Consider the following 20461-nt stretch of genomic DNA (forward strand, 5'->3'; position numbering starts at 1 on the left):
TTCATTGATTAGAGGAGCACACAATTCTCTAAATAGCTATTTAAAGTTATCTCACTGGTAGCTCCAAACTTCGTGAATAATTGAAACCAACTTCTATCATCCAGGGAGGCTGCTGAGGTCAGCCCCTGGAAAATTTTAATTTCAGTTAAAATTTATGTAACAGCATCACTAGCACAAAACATCTGAATGTATACTAGGTAGATTGTAGGTGACATGCTTGAAATGGGATGGGATAGAGTACAGGAGATAGTTAATAAAGGGATATAGATAAGTCCCTATCTTTATTCAAGAGAAAATAAAAAAAGATAGAAAATAACAATAAAAGTAGCATGTAGTAAGTACAGTTATTATTTTAACTTTTGTTTTGAATTAGTCATGGTCACACTCTTGATTCATATTGAACTTATGTATTAGACTGAATCTTTTAGGTATTTTCCTACCTATGCCCTTATCTTCCTTTATCCTGTATAAATTCACTTGATATTTTGATCCTTGAAAGACCACATATATATATATATATATATATGTATACATACATATATACTCTTTCTTATGTCTTATTCTAGCTAAAGCCTATCACCTTTCAGTCAAAAAGTTGGTTTTATGTTTCCTTATTAGTAATCTGGAGTTGGCAAATGCACTGATTAGAGTGCTTAAGTCTTTCAAAGATATTTTTACAATTTAGTTTTTAATATAAATTGTTCTCCTGATTCTGTTTACTTCATTCAACATATTAATCTCTCCAGGTTTCTCTAAAACTGTCTTTTTAAATCATTTCTTATGGCACGGTAGCATTCTATTACATCTATCTACCATAATTTGATCAGCCATTTCCCACTTGATAGGCAATTGATGGACATCCCCTTAATTTTCAATTCTTTGTCACTATGGGTAAAGCTGCTGTAAATATCTTTGAACATATGGGTACTTTATTTCTCACTTTGATCTTTTGGGTTATATAAAGCCTGGTAGTGCTGTCACTGGGTTTGAAAGGATATATAAAATTTAGCTTGTTGATCATAGTTCTAAAATGTTTTCCCAAATGTCTAAACCACTTATTATATTTCAGCTTATTAGTCTGGACCAAATTTTCCAGATTGTTATTAACTTTTTAAATATTAAGACTTAAATGCAACCTATTAGTTATACCTCTCATTTTAAAATTTTATACATGTACTTTCTATGTACAGAGTATCCCAACATTTTAGTGCAGTTTTAGGAAACAAAAGCTTAAAAGCTACAAACTAAACTAAAATGTTTCAAATACTCTATATTTGTCTAATTGGGTTTTAAAAGGTATTGTGTAGATTAGTGCAAAGGACAGAATTTTTCCATATGTCATTAAAGACAAGTAGCTGTCAAAATTGTTTTTCAAAGTTATAAGTCTGAACATGTCAGATTTATGTCTCACCTCTTACATATAACTCAGTCTTTGGTCCTGGACAAATCACTTTCCTTCCCAGGGTGCACAGACAACTTTCCAAGACTGTAAGATGCAAAAAAGATGCCAATCTACATTGGTAGAAGGAGTACCTTCATTTAGATTTCTCTGTACTAATAAAATGATAGATTCTGTCCTATTCAATACTATAAATTTAGTAATTATTAGAGAAAAAGAGATGATATTACTGAATCATGACAACTAAAATTGATCAATAATTTTTCCTTTAAGTGCTAATTAAAGTATCTGCCATATTCTTTCACAAGTATATTATCCAACTCATCTAGCAGAGGCAAAACTCAGTTTTTAGAAATCTGTTTATTGGAGTACTAGATTCTGTTTCCCCCCTTTTCTTATCTTAAGAAGTTTGCTAGAGGGCCAATGAAAAGTCTCAATCCTTCAGTCCTCTGAAGTTTACTAGATCCTCTTCTGAGCATATGTTTGTGTACACAGAGGTGGGCAGGCAAGGTAGAAGGTGAGGGTCAGGGAAAGAGACCTGGTCTGATACAGAGGCATAAGCCTCTGACTTTTCTCACTTATTTCCTAATGAATTCCTCCTCAAATAGTTAGTTAAAAGACATCAAATCAAAGGTGCCAGATGTTCAAATCTTTAGTCTATGAACTAAGTTTCATCAACCAAACCAAATAATACTTCCTGTGTAACAGTAGTCCTATTTATTTAGTAGTTTTCAAAATCATTTAAGTTGATCAAGAACTTTTCTATTTATTCTACTTCTATGCTGGAAGGATATATGAGGATGCACTTAGCATATCCATTTCCTATATCCTTTGGGTGATCAACATATTTAACTTATTAAAGACTATCACCTTTTCCATCTATTGATAAACTCAGATGCTTTTCTCATTGATGTAATTTTTATAGTATAATTGATCCTATATTTCTGCTATAAATCCTACTTGATCATAATATGTATTTTATTAACATTTATTTATATTAATATTTGTTAATGATGTTGATTTAACATTTTTCTTTTTCTGCTTTATTTTTTTACCAGGTTCATGATAAAATAATATTTACTTCATAGAAAGAAATTTTCAAAGAAATTTACTTAGTATAAGGATTGTTTATTCTTTTAATGAATAAATATTATGAATATTCTTTGAATATCAAATAGTTTGAAAATGTATTTTGTGCTGAGCTCTTTTATATGACATTCAATTAAAAATTCATGTAACTGATGCTTCTGACTTTTTATTTATTTAGATTCTTTAATTCTTTTTTTTCACTTTGAATATTATATAAAGTTGTAACTCTTCATACATTTATAATCTTTTTTATCTTTAAGACTTGGCTTTATTTCTTTTACATTCGATATGACTTTTCTATTGGTTTTGGTAATTTGATATTAATTTCTACCTCTTCTGAATACATTTTTAAATTTAAAACTCTTTATAATATTAATATTTGAAAAACAATTTAAAATTGAATTTAGCAATTCAGTTATTTATTCTTTTTTGCTTTCTCCTTTTAATATTTTCTTCTTTATTTTTAGTGTCTTAATTTGTTCATTTTCTGATTTTAAACTGCAAAGAAATTATTGTTTTTTTTTCTTTTGTTAGATGAAAGATGTATTGGTTATGAATTATAAGAATGGTCATTGTATCACTTGACTTTGCTTAACCCTTTATTATTGTTGAGGATCCAATATTGGGTTATATATATATATTAAGAACTGCTGTATTGTAAAAGCAAAAGGAATCAATAAAACTTAATTTTTAAAATTTCCTTAAGAATGAAAAGTATATATATATATATATATATATATATATATATATATATATATATTTGTCTCTAAGTGCTACTTTAAATATAGGTGATAAATTACGATATTCAGATATTATGCTATTATTTCTGATGTTTTTATTTTGATTTCTAATATTTTAGTATAGGAATTTTCAATACATAATTAGATTTTATATATAATCTGTATCATATTTCATCATATTTTTATTGTTTATTACTTTTGAAATACATTATAATCTTTCTCAACTTGCTCAAACCTATTTTCCTTAGAACATGATAACATTTGGAGATTATAAAGTTGAAACATGATATATTTATTACCTCTTTATTTAATTATTTGTTTCTAACAAACTCAATTTTCTTAACATTCTATTCATGTTTAATTTCTTTCTTGTTTTTAATTTCATTTCAGTTACTATATTCTGAAAGTAAAGTATTGAACTCTTTCACTATCATTAAATTTATTGTCAATTATTTTTAGAAATCATTTTCCAATTATTTTTCCTTTATATACTTAGATGCCATGCCATTCACTTACTATTAATACAAATTTTATATGTGAATAATTTTCATTTATCTCTCTCTTAGTAGTTTCTAATTTGAATTTAGTTTTTTTTTTTCTGATGCTATTACTTCCTCTTTGGTTTATTTTGACTTACATGAAGTATGATAAACTCTACCCTATTCTGACTTCCCATGTATATCTTCTATATTAGAGTTGTTAAATATGTTTCTCGTAGGTTACAGAACTCCTCAGTGTGAGTTGAATCAAATTAATATGAAATTGAGACGTATATAACAAAATAAATAAAAATACAATACAACATTAATAATCTTAATTTGTGTTTCTTTAAGTCAATATGCGGCATCAATTTTTATTTGAGTTTGATACCACTGTTCTATTCTAGTATGTATTTTGACATTAGCCATTTTGTTTTGACAACTTTTGGCCATGATTTTAATTTTTTCATCATTAGTTCTTATTTTTAGAACTTAATCTTACCTTAATCCTACAAATCTTAACTTAATCCTACCAACTTAATGAAATCTATTAGACACTATACTAGGCACTGAGGATACAAAAACAAAAAAGAAATCCTCATGGAACTTACATTCTGTCCTAAAGAGAATACAATGTGTAGATGTACATACAAAATAATATAAGTAGGGAAAGAATGTTGACAACTGTTGGAAATATTGCTACCCAATCTCTTGCTGGATCTTCTTCCACTAATTGTAGATGTTCCACCATAATCTGTCTTGAATCATCTTCTCTTTTTATTCTATCTTACTTTGTAAAAACTATCATGGATTGAATTATTGTGACTGTAGAAGATTCTCAAGTCTATTTTTGTGATCCTAACCTCTTTCTTAACCTTCAAATATCACTATGTGCCTGTTAAACATCATAACTTTTTATCCTGTAGTTATCTTAAACTCAACATATTCAAAACAGAACTCATTATTTTTTACATTATCCTCTTTTCCCAGATTCCTTATTATGCTCCAGGGTACCACCATCTTCCTAGTCACCTTATCTTAAAATGCTGGTCTTTTCCTTGATTCTTCACCCTCACACACTTTACATGTCAAATTTCTTACCAAGTCTTCTTTCTACTTTTATATCATATGTATGTATACAAGTATATGTATATGTATATCTATATATCTATATCTATATAAACACACATATGTATGGAGGAGCTCATGGTATTCTATGGGTAGTTCATGGTATGGGGGTGCAATGGATAGACTCACATAGAACACTCAGTGTGGAAAGAAGACTCATCTTCCTTAGTTCAAATCTGGCCTCAGAAACTTACTAATTGTATGACCATGGGCAGGTTACTTAACCATATTCGCTTTAGTTTCCTCATGTATAAAATGAGTCGAGAAGAAAATGTCACACATTATACACATTATACACACACACACACACACACACACACACACACATATATATATATATATATATATATATATTTACCTTTCTTTCTTTTCTGTCTGTCTGTTTGTGTCCATCTATCTATTTTTCTATTTATCTTCCCTCTGCTTCAGTAGCTTAGTCACTACTTTGGTACTTTCCCTCATTACCTTCCATCTGTACCATTTCAATAGATTTCTAATTGGTCTCCCTGCTGTAGATCTTTTATCCCTTCTAATCCATCATCCCTTTAACTCTCAAAGTGATCTTCCCAAAGCATAAGTCTGACCATATTATCCCCTACCCAGAAAATACTAGTAGACACGTATCTCTAGGATAAAAAATAAAATCTTTATTGTGACTTTTAAAACCCTTCACAATTCAGCCCCTTTCTACCTTCCTCTTCTTCTTAAAACTTACTCCCCTCCAGGCACTTTGCACTTCAGACCTACTGAGCATCTTGCTGTTCACAGATAATACTTCATCTCATGGGCCTTGTGCCTTTTCATCAACTGTTGTTTGTTTCTGTCTCCTGGTTTCCTCCAAAACTCAGTTCAAACCCCAACTTCTGCAATGTCTTTTCTTGAACCCCACCCTTTGTCAGTGTCTATGCTCTGAGATATTTCCCATTCACTCTGTCTCTTTCTTGTATGTATATAGCTATCTCACCTATCATACTACAAGTTCCTTATGAGCAGGGTCTTTGCACAATTCCTGGAATAGAATGGGCAATTAAAAAAAATTTTTTTTGACAGATTGATCAGGGAATGCTCCACATAGGATATGACATCTGAGATGTACCTGGAAAGAAGTTAAGATTCTAATCAGTAGACCTGAGAAAGAAATATATTATAGGCCTGAAATTCAAATTACATAGAGCAAAGATGGGAGATAAAACTTTAAGTTTGAAAACAGTCTTATTAAATTATACTGATTTTTTTTGCCATTTTTCATTTAATTTTTATTATTTGATGAGGGAATAATATTTTTCTTATTTTTTATTGCTAATATTTCACCAACTTTAATAGTCATCATCCAAGGAACAAAGTGATTCTATTTTATGCTAATAAATATATATGTACATTTTAAAGTTAAAAACTTCACCCTTTCCCATCTTGTTTAGAAGTTTCCCTGTGGAATAGCCTCTTCTCTCTTGACCAAAAATCTGTAGTGACCAAAGATAACTCAAACTTCTATTCCCTTTGGTTTTTTCCCTCAAGCCCAATTTTGTCATTAATTTATTAGTTAACCAATGTGATACTACTGTTATTTTTAATCTCTTATGGTGATTGCATTGAGATAATAAGTAATTAATCAAAATGATAATGTATCTACTGATTATAACAATTGATGTAAGGTTGTTCTAAAGTTTCAGTGCTTTTGCTGGTTTTTCACATCATACAGTGTTCTGAGATTAATCTTTCATTCTATGAATTGCTCGGAGTAATTTTGAATTTTAATTGAGATTTTATTTTTAAAAAATGCTTAGCTTTGTTGGGAAGCTTATATAGAAATAAAGTTCTGAGTATCAATTTATAGCATATCCTATTTCAATTTCTTGCTTTTGTGGAAAAAATTCTATGAAATTAGAATTGATATTTCTAGATGATCTTCATGATTGCTTATAACATTTTGTTTTGTTAAAGTTGAACTTGACAATTACATATATGTGGGTATATATACACATACAAGTATATACATACATATACACATATATTTTGGATTCACCCATGTTGATATTTTATGAATCCAATTCACTTATAAACTGCTCCTCATTTTGAGTATTTCTAAGAAATTATATTATTTCTTGAAATATCGGTTATGCTATTTTCTTCTTTACTAGAGTTGGGAAGTATGGGGATTTAAAGGTACCTGATCTGTCTTATAAATCTGTCAATCTTTTCCTGATAGTTTCAAAATATAATTAGTATTATATTATTATTAATAATATATTAATAAAATCTAATTTAAAAACATAGTGATTTTTCTGGGTTTTTCCCCTGCTTCTGCTTTTCTTTCAATCATTCTTTCCTCTAGTAAAATACTTCTACTTTTCAGTGAGTCTATTGATTTATATATATATATATATATGTATATGCATACACATATATGTAAATAAATATACATACATGCCTATTTGTGATTAAACAAGATGATTATGAAAAAAGTGCCTTTAAAATACTAATTAATGTTAAATAAATATTAAAATTTATAATTAAATTTATTTTTATATAAATGATATTTATATACATATTTATAGTTATTAAAAAGTAATGTTAAATACAATATTAAACATATAAAATATTTTAAAAATGTTTTCCCCAATTTCTAAACTTTCACTTTCATATTCATCATGTTCTATCATTTTTTATGTGCATTATGTTTTATTTTTATTGCTTGTATTGTATTGAATTTATCTCAATAACAATTCTTTCCCACTTTTAGGGTTTTCTAAGTATATTATTTTTTTATTTTTTTGTCTACAAATATATTTTTTCTCCAACTTTTATAATGGTCTGTAATTTCTTTTCTTTTTCTTTTTTTTTGCCTTATTGCTATAGTTCATATTGTCAATTCTATATTAAATAGTAATGGTGACAATGAAAATTCTTGTTTCACTTGTTTTTTAGTGGTTAGAAATTTTTAGTGTTTTTCCATCCCAGATGACAAAAGCTGTGGGTATCACAGAGAAATTTTCATTCATCAAAGATTGAATTTAGAAATATCTTTGTTTTGATCAGGTATTTTCTTTTTCCCCACAGATGATTTTAGTGGCCATATTTTCAGAAACTGGATTTTTTGACTATTGCGCAGTAAAGGTAAATATTTTTGTACAATTTAGAAATCACATATATTCCAGAATTTATATAGTTATATTTATCAAACACAATTACACTTTTAGAAACAAATCATAAGAAAAACTGCTTATTTTTAAATTGTCTCTTTGAGAATAGTGAGCAGTACCATGTGAAAAAGTTTAATAGTTCTTATGACTGTTTTTGTTCTCATAAATAACTAGAGAAGTGGATAAAAGCAAGAAGATTCAGGTTAAATGTTTTGTGTAATTTCATTTCAGTGGTAAGTGAAAATCAACATAGCTATGATTTTTTTGCTTTTCTTTTGTGATAATATATTATGCCATCCATTTCTGATTACTATATTGTTTAGTGCAAATTTTTTTGTCATAGTATTCTATACTCTGCATGTTCCTAAGGTTCATTTCCGGCTAGCTGTAGATGAATTCACGGAAAATCACAGGTCCACACTCATTATACTTGTAAATGATTGAGCAATGATATTGCCAGTTTCTCCTTGTCAAATTATTATAATTTTAATTTTTTAAGTTGATCTTTCTGATTCCCAGAAAAAGCTAAAAGTTCTGAAGATAACATTAAATGGAATGTGAGACCAGGAAACAAGAAACAGGATTCATTTATTTAAACATCAAAATATTTATTGAATACCTACTAAATGCAAGTGAATAACAAGTTTCTTAAAAAAAAAAAACCAAAAAAAAAAAAAAAAAAACTTGATTCTTTTTCTACACCTCTGGTGAAAGGGCTATACTAGCAATGTTTATAGAAAATAAACTATTTGGGTAGTGAGGAAATCATGGATATAACGTTAACATCTAAGTCCCTCTAAAGCTCTGATAGATCCAATCAAAGAATGTGAAAATGCTGACTTTTGTGACATATGGTCCCTGATGATAAATTGTATTCCACAAATTTCTAAATTGGATTATTTGTATAGTCAAAGGCTGAATTAGGCCGGCACAGATTAGAAACAACTTGGATTAGATAGCAGAGTTTAGGAACTATGCATTTTGCTATTGAAAGTGATTTAAACATGTATCCTCCTATAATAATTGTGACCCAAAAGCCAAGCACTCCAACATCTTTGCCAAGAAAATCCCAAATGGGGTCATAAAGAGTTCCACACAACAGAGCAAGTACTCCAAAACATTTAGTATATTTACTTTAGGATTATATATTTAGAACTGGAAGAGATTATCTTATGTAAACTTTTCAGCCTGGCATATTAAAACCTTTCTTATCTGTCTCCAACTAACCTTTTCAGCTTTAATATAGCCATATTGTATTGTAGTTCCTTTCTACTACTCCATTTTCTAGCTAAATGGGATGGCTAGTTATTCTCTGATCTCATCTTGTTATCTTCTGTTCCATCTATCTGTATCTTTTGAAATCCTTCTCTACTTGAAAGTAGACAATGCAACCTTCTTTCAGATACCATTTGCTATCAACCCATATGAAACTTCCTTAGTTTTTCTGATAGTATCTTGTCTGGAACTCTCCCCTGGAAACATTCTTTCATGTTTTTATATTTTGCTTTCTATCATATTTATTTTTAAGTATTTTAAGTATTTAAGCATTGTATACTTAAATTGTATACTTATTGTGACTAATGCTCCTTTTTAATAAAGTTGTCAGTATTTATTAAGCATCTACTGTATGCTAGGCAGTTAGAGTAAGGAAGTGAAATCTGATCTTAGATACTTAATGGCTACTTGACTCTGGGCAAATCAGTTAACCCTGTTTGGCTCATTTTCCTCATATGTAAAGTGAGCTGGAGAAGGAAATAGCAAAGTACTCAAGAAATATTATATGGGATCATGAAGAGCTGAATATGATTGAAATGACTGAGCAACAATAAAAATGTGTCAGGCATTGTACTAAGTGGTAGGGATACAAAGAAAGAACAAAAATGCTCACAAAAATCCAAGTCCTTAGTCTTAAGGAATTCAAAATTTAATGGAGGAGCCAACATGATTGAGCTCATCAAAGATGGTAGGAGCTATATTAGGTTTTAATTTTTAAATCTTTGTTTCTCTAGTACCCAAACTTGCCTTAAATTCAATTAGAACTTAATAAAATGTGTTGAATTAAAATGAGCTGAATGAACATGATGCTTTGTAGGTAAGAACTTTATGTAACTTTCACTTAATTTTTATAATTCTTTGAGGAAGTTAAAATTAGTCATTTAGTAGGGAGGAAAAACACATGCTTGGTACATAAAACAAATTAGAGGCAGTTAAGTGGCATAAATTCAGGTTGATCCTGAAATCATGAAAACCTGAATTAAGCCTTGGATTCTATTTACTCTATTTTTTTTTTTACTCTAGACAAGTCACTTTACGCCATTTGCCTCAGTTTCCTCAGCTGTAAAATGTTAATAATAGCACCTATCTCCCAAGGTTGTTGTGAGGATCAATTGAGTACAGTTCTGTGGTGCTTTGAGTAAAGTCTTAAGTAAAGTATTATAAAGTACTAAGTACTGGCATCCAATAGGTTCCATAAAAATACTATTTATTATTATTATTTTCAAAACAAGATTAGAAACTGGGTCAGATGATTTTCCATTATACCATATTGCCTCTCATGAAAACTTGTCTCTACAAATGAAATCAATTATGTATTGCAAGAAATTGCTAATGCTGGGGGCTTTTCTTTTGCTTTTTGTGTTCATTAGGCATACTGGCTGTCTCGAGGCAGAGTGTGGGCCATGATCATTATTTTATGTCTCATTGCTGCAATTCTTTCAGCATTTTTAGATAATGTCACCACAATGCTTCTCTTCACACCTGTTACCATAAGGTAAGCTATGTGACTATTGACTTTCATAAAATCAAGTTTATGAGTGATCAGATTGAAAATTTTAATATTGATGCAGATCAAAAACTGAGAATGACCTAAAAATGTCAAATTCTAAATAATTGAATATCAATGCAAGATTCTTATTTCCATCTTGGTTTCTCATATCCAGATAGAGTGTAAGTTTCTTGAGGGTAGAGAATATATATTTTTGTCTTTGTGTCCCCAGTAATATAGATGGAACTTAATAAATTTTTATTAATTGGTGGATTATTACTTTGTCATATACCAGACATAATAATGCTTTGATACTTTCGATCTATGATATTTTAGAAGGAGTTAATCCCACCAATAGTAACCTTATAAACCGGACAGCTCTCTTTGTGGTGTCTCATAATTTGTCATGGAAACTCAATGCACACAAAAATTCCAAATTAAGGGTTTTATTTATTTATTTTTTGCAAAAGTTGTCTTTCAAGAACATTGAGCAATTTGGAAACAGTTAAATTATATTTGACCTACATTGAAGTTTTGAGATGAAACTGAAAAAAGAGAAAGGGAACATGGCTAGCCAAGAAAATGCAGGGGAAAATGTCTGGGTTTAGAATTTGTTTTTGAAGCAAAAGAAAGAATTTCAGGAGATAGTTCTGTGAGATGGGGTGAGGGTGGTGATGTGACACTAAGCTTGCACAAAATGCCACAGACTTGGAGAAATTATAGTGAAAAATAAACAAGAAAAAGCTTTCTTCTCCTTTGCTTGTGGTTCTCCTCATTCTTGACTCCAACCATTTGGTAAGAATAGTCCTTGCCCTTACTTAAAAATAGGACCTTTCTTGACAGCACAAGATAATCCATGGAGACAATTCTTTGCCATTTTTTACAGCTCTATTTCAAACTGTATAATTAAAATATTTGGATTTCCCAGCTCTGCACCTCCCCCTCCACCCCATTTCCCTTCTTCTTTTAAATCACTTTAAAGAAAACTAATTTTAAAGACCTCAGGCCCTTTCAGAAGTCTTCATTTGGGTTTCTTTATTTTAATTCCATTCTACTTCCAGATACTGTTTAATATAATGGCAAGAGCCTTGGATTTGGAATAGATTATCTGTGCCCAAATCCTAGTCCTGTTGCCTAGTAGCTGTGTGTATATACAGTTCATTTATCCTTTCTGAGCCTCAGTTTCCTTATTTGTAAAATAAGTAAATTAACATTTGTATAAGTAATAACAGTGTTAACATTTAAGTAGAACTATAAAATTTACAAAGTCTTTTCTATATGTTCTCTCATTTGATCCTCCAAACAAACCTGTGAAGTAGGGGCTGTTATTATCTTCTTTGACAGATGAGTATACTGACGCTGAGAAAGATATAATGACTTGTCCATGTTACATAGCTAGTAAACACTTGAGGCAGAATTTGAATTGAGGTGTTGCTGCCTCCAAGTCTAGCACTCTTTCCACTAAATCATTTATTTCTTTGAGACTATCATTTGAGACTATCATTTATAGAAACTTAACAAATGTTTGTTGAGTTTGTTCTTGAATTGATGGATATTAGGATCAGTAATAGAAAGGAAAATATTTAAGACTAGGAATCTCAATATCTGAATTTAGTTTTTACCACTAGATTATCTGAATGACTTTTATAGTCCCTGCTTGCTAAGATTCAGCATTAAATTTCCTTATCTACCTTAAAAGTACAGTGGAAGACTTTGGAGGACTTTCCCAGAATTAGAGATTTTGGAAGACTTTAGTATGGGGTGTGAGAGGTAGGTCTATGTTGAGTTTCTGGCATATTATTTTCCAGTTTTCCTAGCAATTTTTGTGAAATAGTGAGTTCTTATTCCAGTAGTTGGAGTTTGGGGGTTTATCAAATACTAGATTGCTAGTAGGCCTTGATCATTTTTATAATTTGTTGCTAATCTATACCCTTGATCCACCACTCTATTTCTTAGTCAGGACCAAATGTTTTTGATGACTGGCTGATTTATAATACAGTTTTAGGTTTGGTACTGCTACAACTACTCCATGATTGCACGGATCAGACTTAGCCTGATCCATAACTAGTTTATAGATATGCTCCAAATTCAAAAGTTAAGAAAGATATAGTTGAAGTATCTCTTAGACCTAGGCTTCCTATAAATCCATTATGATGGATGAAACAGAAAAGAATTACATAGGATAAGAAGGCATATATATATTCATTGTTGGAAGAGAGATCACATACTAGATGGATTATTATAATTTACTGAAGAAGCAAAAGTTATTGATAGCTCTTAAAAAATCTGGTCTTAATAAGAGAATGTGATTTAGAGACAAGACTTTTAAATGTAATAGGATGAGAGAAACATTGATTTTTTGAGAACTCTAACTCAATTTTCTCATGATATAGTTAGTTTTATCATTATAATTATCCCATTAATTACCTTTATGATTATTCTTAAAAGAAAATAAAGATTTTATACATGTATATATTTGGATATCTCCCATACTGGGCTTCACGTCTTCAAATGTTAGGCTTCTTGCCCTTTTCTATAACTTTGCAAATGTAATTGCATCCTGTCATTACTGTGGAGATTAAATAGACCAAAAATTCTCCTTTTTTCCTGATAATAAAGATTAATAGCTGGATTTAGTTCCCTATCACTCTGGAAGCAGAAAACACTCTCTGACTTCCCAGAGCACAGTATTTGTTAGTGGTAAACACGCTTAAATTTCCCCCCTAGCTGTGAAAGAGGAACACATGAAACACTAGACTGAATCAGACAAATGAGGCATCTGAGTCATTATTCTGTTTCTGACAACGACATTAAAGAGATGCTGTTGCCAACTTCAAAAGTTGCACACAAAACGTTCTTACCATCTCCATAATTCCACCATGGAGTTTATATGAACAGTGAATTTATATGGGCTTTTACCTTTTTTGGCATGTTCCATCTCTCAGAGTAGGTAATTTCATCAGCTTTTCGCTTCTAATGCATAGTAGCATTTCAATTGGTTTAAGAACTCTGAGTTCCAAGGTCAAGGGATACTTATTTTCTCATCTTAATATTAAAGTCAGTAAACAAGTCTATGTTTCTTTTTTTTTATTCAAACTAAGCACAATTTTATGAACCTAAAAACTTTGGTTGTATAATCTTGATATTTTTAGCCTAAACTCATATCAAATGTTTAAGAGTATCCTGAATTGGATCCTGTTTTTGCCTGAAGCTTTTGCACACACTTTCTGTAATGTACATTTTTTGAACATCTGACCTTTTTTTTTTTTTTTTAAACTTTCTACTGATTGTGGTTTGGCTGTTTATAACAAATTCATGAACATTGGAACAGTCGGTAGTAATTTCTCTCTGATTATTTGTTATTGTGTTTGACATTTCCGAAGGACCATGTAGCACATTCCTTCCCAGGACTTTGTTGCTCTGATTCCTACTGTTTGGTTAACTGGAATTAAGGTTGAAAATAAGTTATTAAAGAATAAGAAGACAAATAAATGGAATGACTTCTTCCCTTCTTGGGACTGGCTATGCTGTTCCTGGAAAGCATCCTTGGTTTCTTGTTGAGGATCTTGATGTGTTCCTGAAGACAAATTACTAATTCACTGCAGACAAAAAGGAGACTATAAGACCTCTCCACATCTATTTTCCAGACTTTTTTTATTGCCCATTTGTTTCAGTCATGTCTAATTCTTTGCAATCCCATTTGAGGATTTCTTGCTAAGGATACTGGGAGTGGTTTACCATTTCTTCCTCACTCATTTTATAGGTAAAGGAACTGAGGCAAAAAGGGTTAAGTGATTTGCCTAAGGTCACACAGCTAGTAAGAATCTGAGTCCAGATTTAAAGTCAGGTCTTCCTGACTCTTGCTCCAGTGCTCTATCTACTGTGCGACCTATCTGCCTAGAGAATAAAGCCCTACCTTTTCAAAAAAAAAAAAAACTGATAATAAAGATTACTAATAAAGATTTAGTCCCCTAATACTCTGGGGGCATAAAACACTCTGAATTTCCAGACCACAGTATTTGTTAGTGATAAACATGCTTAAATATATCCCAGTCAGGAGAAAGAAACATGTGGAACATTAGACTGAATCAGGGATTGTTCTGATGCTCAGTATGCATCAAACTGCAGATTCAAGGAATGGGTGGAGTGCACTTTAGGAACCATCCAACTTTGGGGCAAAACAAGGGTAACAAAGCAATATAAAAAGTAATCTAGGAATCCAAACTGGGTTTATTAGTGCTGTGAGAACTGCTGATATTGTTGTTTCCTATGCTGCTGCTGCAATTTCCTCTGGGGAGATCTGGTTACCAAGTGCTTCCTCATTCAAAAAAGTTAGTTTCACCTAAAGCTCTTTGTTTTATGGATAAAAAGTTCTGGTTTTACCACTGCCTACAAAACTACTATTCCTGACTATCTATAAAAGCACCCTACTTGTACTCTCCTACCATATTTGTGAGGCAGAGAAATGGATTTATTTACCTTTTTACAGAAAAGGATGTTGAATCATAGGTAAATTGGATATATAGAGCTGTGATCTATGACTGCTAGCTATTGCCCATATGTATTAGTTTTCATCTTTTTAAATTTTGGTTTTCTCCATATAAGTGTGTTCTACATCCTAAGTATGAAGTTTTTTTATTTGGGCTTATATAAGATTCTTAGAATCTGAAGGGCAATTTAATCAAAGGCTAAGCATGCAGTTTAATTTCCCTTCCTCTTCAATAGGTTATGTGAGGTGCTCAATCTTGATCCCAGGCATGTCCTAATAGCAGAAGTGATTTTTACAAATATTGGAGGAGCTGCCACAGCTGTTGGGGATCCACCAAATGTGATTATTGTTTCCAATCAGGAGCTGAGAAAGATGGTATGTAGCAAGATAATTGGATTTTCATAAACAAATGCAGATATTGCCTTACTTGTCACCTTATACCTCTTATCCTTAGGGGTATCTTTGCTAGAAACTAAGTACAATTTCTCCTTCTTGATTTTTTTTGGGTGCTTTTGAACAACTTAAGAGTTCAACAGTGGATTGGCTGACATTTACATTAAGAGTTAAATAGTTTAAAACTGTTTCATTCTCATACTGGTTTAATTTGTGATATGTAATTTGAGACAAAAGGAAAGAAGGGAGAAAGAAAAAAGAAGGGAAAAAAGAAGGGTAGAAGGAAGAAAATAAAGAAGGAAGAAAAAGAAAGACGGATTGGGTAAACTAATGTATATGTAACTATATAGAAAAAGTTGGCTTCTCAGTAGAAATATTTCATAAGACCTAGTTCCAGTAAGGTTTTTCTGATTTTATTTCAGATCTCTGCTCCTCTCTGTTCCCTCTATCTTTATTTTTATAAGTACATAAAAAATAATACTCTGATACAAGATGGAAGAGAATACTATAGTTTATCTTTATAAAGCTGCCCCAAGCTAGTAATTAAGGTATTAATGTGCATTCCAAGGCACATTGACTTTCTTGGAGGACAATAGGATTAGTTCTACACTATTTTAAAGCTGTCTTTGGAGTCTTGCATTTGAATGCATAAAACAGAAATTGGAATAATGAAAATGACCTGAAAAGTCCACTTTTGTACTACACTATGTCATTCAGAGTGTGAGGAGAGAAGGGAGAAGCCATACTATTTATGTGCTTTATATTAAATCATCTTTATATTCCACAATGTTTTTTTGGGTCATTTAACAGACTGCTGTAGAAACTTCCCAGATTTAAAATCTAGTAGTAATGGACCAAAGGCAGGGAATTTTCGATGAATAGGCTTAGAATTCATTTTTCTTGTGACCCATCAAAGATTCAGACTTAGGATGAGGTCAGGGCTTGGATAAGCGCTCTGATCAATGTCACTGGATTTTTGTCAGAATAGCATCCTTCAGAGTAGCAAACTCCAGGTCATTGCTTGTCCAGTAGACAGAATTACTTGCCTTTTATTGAATATGATATCCTCAGAAATTCAGGGTTAACTTTATTTTCAGAAAAACTATACCCTGCCTGATCTTTGTTGATAAATCTGAGCTGCTTCTATTTATTCATTAGCAGTGAGAAGATAAGACAATACTTATCTCTATGAAGTCACAAATGAATTCCAAGGGAAAAGTGTTTTTCAGCAGTGATTAATTTATAAGACCTTGCTATCAACAGTGTAATGAGATTGCAGGCAGATATTTGCATCCCAGAAGAGGCATATTTATTGTGCATTCTTTGGATGTTCATTAACAGACTAATGTAGGAAGGAAGTCTTCCAAAATTATTTTAAGCTTTGAAATTAATTTTGAAAATATTCACAGGGAAAATAAATAGTAAATATGTAATTTATCCAGTAATAAAGAAAATCAATACTAGGTTTTGCAATAGTTCTTAGGAATGCCTCCTCAGGAGCAGGCTAGAACTTAGGCAAAATTAGGTAGAAGGCAAAGTTTGTGTTCTGTGTCCTCCCACTGTACTCCTCTGTAATTCTCTTTCTTCTTGCCTGTATATTGACATTTTAAAAGAGGGATCCTGGAATGAATAATGTCTTAGTCAAAAGGAATGGTTCTCTTACAGGGTGTAATTTATACTTCTTTAATTCTCTTCTTAGTGCCTGGTTAAAGGGGGGGAAATTGCTCTCTAGATGCCAAAGGGCTTGTGCATTTTCTAGCAGAATAATATTGCTCTGCTACTTAAAACTCCCTCATCAGTAGTAACCCCCTCATCAATAGTAACCCCTGCTTTATTGGGACTTTAAGTGTTTCTGTGGCAACTGAGGGCCATACGCCTGACAGTTTTTTTTTGTTTTTTTTTTTAAACAAAACTCCTTTCTGGGAGTGTATCCCAAGCCATTCTGCTTTGTTTACTGACTACTCCTTTCACATCAAGTGAAGTCAGGAAAAACTTTGGAGAATCCCTTTCAGAAAGAAAGGAAAGAAGGAATGAAGAAAGAACCAGAGATAGAGCATCAGCCACATGTAGAAGAGGATGCAGAGTGAAAGCATTTTCACAGATTTAGAGAAATTCCAAGGAACCTCAGATACCAGATAGTCCAACCAAAACCTAATAGAATGTAACATGTTTGACAAGTTCTCATCCAGCTTCAACTTACAGACCTCCAAGGAGAGGATACCCACCATTTTCCAATATATTTTGTTCAACTTTTGGAAAGTTCTGATTGTTAGGAAGCTTTTCCTTACATCAGACCTTTAGTTCTGTTTTTACAATTTGCATCTGTTGTGCCTGATTCCACTTTTGAGGGCAAAACTGAATACATGTAATCTCCCTTATGTATGATAGTGCCTCAAAAAAATTAAGATATTTATCATGTCCCTCCAGAATTCTTCTCTTATTTAGGCTAAACATTCCTATTCTTTCATCTGATCCTCCTATGATATGGACTTATATCCCTTCACTAATTTGCCTACCTTACTTTATCCACTCTCCAATTTATCAATGCCCTTCTTGAATTGTGGTATCCAGAACTGAAAAAAAAAATATTCTAGCTGTTATCAGACCAGGGAAGAATATACAAATGACATCTATGCTTTTATATTACTAATTTTTAATTGATTTTTCACATTTCCTCTATTTAAAATTTTTTAAATTTAATTCATGGAATAAAACAAGTATTTCCATAAAATAGGTCAATAAAAAGATTATTGTATATAAAACTGCCAATCCACTCTGTATAACTTGCTATTTCTTCTAAATGTACAATAAAGTTACCATGTACATTTCTTTCCCTTTTTTTTCTTCTCTCCCCCTGCCCTGTCCTAGAGATGGCTATCATGATAAACATATAAGGTGTGTATATAATACACATATTAATTTATTTTTAAAATTATTCTTCACATACTTTTATTTATAAGTTCTTTTTCTGGATGCAGATAGGATCTACCTTCACATGTTCTATATTTTTTAATTTATATATTTATAATAGTCATAGTGACTTGGTCACTCAAAGTCATTCTTAATATGATATTATTGTTACTGTACATAATGTTCTCTTGGTTCTGCATACTCCACTCTTCACTAGTTCATGTAAGCCTTTTCATGCCTTTCTAAGATCATTGAGTTTATCATTTTTTACAACACAGTAGTATTCCATCACAACCATATACCACAACTTGTTTAGTCATTCCCTAATTGATAGGGAGTTCTGAAATTTCAAGTTATTTGCCACCACAAAGAGGGGTCCTATAATCATCTCATTCATATTCAAAGTTAGAATATTATTTGCGAATTTACCTCCATTTTATTTCCCTTATTATTTTCTTTCTTAGTGTTTTTTTTTTTTACCCTAACCCTGAAAAATCTTATTTTTGCCTCCTGCCTTTCCCCACTGCCATCCCATCAGCTCTCCAAGTACAATTCTAATGACATAAAAAACCTTTCAGATATTTATACCAACCATTGTAAAAAAAAGAATTAAAAAGCATAGCACTAAGTGTATATTGTAGAGTTATCCACTGGACACCTTCTGCCCAAGTTGGTAGCAAACCATTAAAAACCATTCCTTTAGTCCAGCAATTCAATTCATTTTATTTTGAATCATTTGATTCAACCATTGTTAGGTGTTAGAGATTCTATGTAATATTTTACCTTTTCTTTTGAATTAGTGTTTTTATTTATAGTTATTAAGATTATAATAGAACGATTCTCTTTTTTGTTTGCTTGTGTTTTTGTTTTGGATACTGGATTTCTCTATCTTATTCTGACTGGAAGTGCAGTTAGCAACTCAGGAACCTGATCTCAATACTAATAGCATCCAGAACTTTCAACCTGTTCTGTTTTCTAATCTAGGGTAGTTCAGCCTTCCTTAGGCAGCATAATAAGCCTCTACTTGCTAAATGGGTACCAGGTCACTGATGGGCTTTACTCCAACTATAGCTCAGAACTCCTGAAGTCAAATGATGCACTACCTAATTTCTTCTTTCACTCCCCAAATAGTAATGATTACAGGTAAATGTTTTTTAAAATTCTTTTTCTATGAAAACTTCAAAAGTCAATGAAGTGACAACTGAAATCCAAAGCCAAGCTCTAACCAGATCCATAGTGGCAGACCACTTTTGGCAAACCTTGCTTATACCAGTGTTTAAAGAATTCTGTAATTTCTTCTGCATAATATAGGAGAAAGAACCTTGATTTTGGAATAAGGAGGTGTTGGAATTTAGGCTCTTCCTTGATGTCTGTGTGATGTTGAGCAAGTCATTTCAGCTTTATGGTCCTCAGATTTCTTACTTGCAAGGGAAAGGATTGGTGAGCATATCTCTCAAGTGCCTTAAAATTCTAATTCCTATTATGTTTCCATAGAAAAAAGAGATCCAGGGATGTGGAATCTATGAAATTTTAAGATGGATCGATAAACTTTTACTTTAACTCTTGGATTTTGCCTAGAGATGCCAATATATTTGGCCAGCTCAGCTGATTCAAACTTTTAAAAAATTCATCAAAATTTATTTGGATGTTTTGTCCATCCTATTTAGCAGTTTTTTAGAAAATTAAGTGATTCAATATTTTGACTTTATGGAGAAACAGCCTGAGCATCTTGCTGCTAGGAGACAAGATTTTTGAAGTTGGTACAGAATCACTTTCTTTAGTAAAGAAAGATTTGTGGCCAAATGGGACTAGATTCTTACAAGGTTTCAATAGATCTCAGTTACAATAACTGTCATTTTACACTGGAATTGGCTAATTGCTTCTCCATTGTAAGAAAAGTGCTTTGTAAACCAGTAAAGTGTTATATAAA

At 31.5% G+C, this 20461-nt stretch overlaps 1 protein-coding gene across 1 annotated transcript in view; it reads left to right on the plus strand.

Moving 5' to 3' along the window:
* Window positions 1–20461, plus strand: part of OCA2 (OCA2 melanosomal transmembrane protein) — a 313841-nt gene that overhangs the window by 175477 nt on the left and 117903 nt on the right. Inside the window, exons 11-13 of the mRNA XM_031959092.1 lie at window positions 7893–7949; window positions 10621–10745; window positions 15465–15603. Of these exons, the coding sequence (XP_031814952.1) occupies window positions 7893–7949; window positions 10621–10745; window positions 15465–15603 (321 nt within the window). The remainder of the gene's footprint in view (window positions 1–7892; window positions 7950–10620; window positions 10746–15464; window positions 15604–20461) is intronic.

Source organism: Sarcophilus harrisii, chromosome 3, assembly GCF_902635505.1.
Source record: "Sarcophilus harrisii chromosome 3, mSarHar1.11, whole genome shotgun sequence".
Taxonomy (NCBI): Eukaryota; Metazoa; Chordata; class Mammalia; order Dasyuromorphia; family Dasyuridae; genus Sarcophilus; species Sarcophilus harrisii.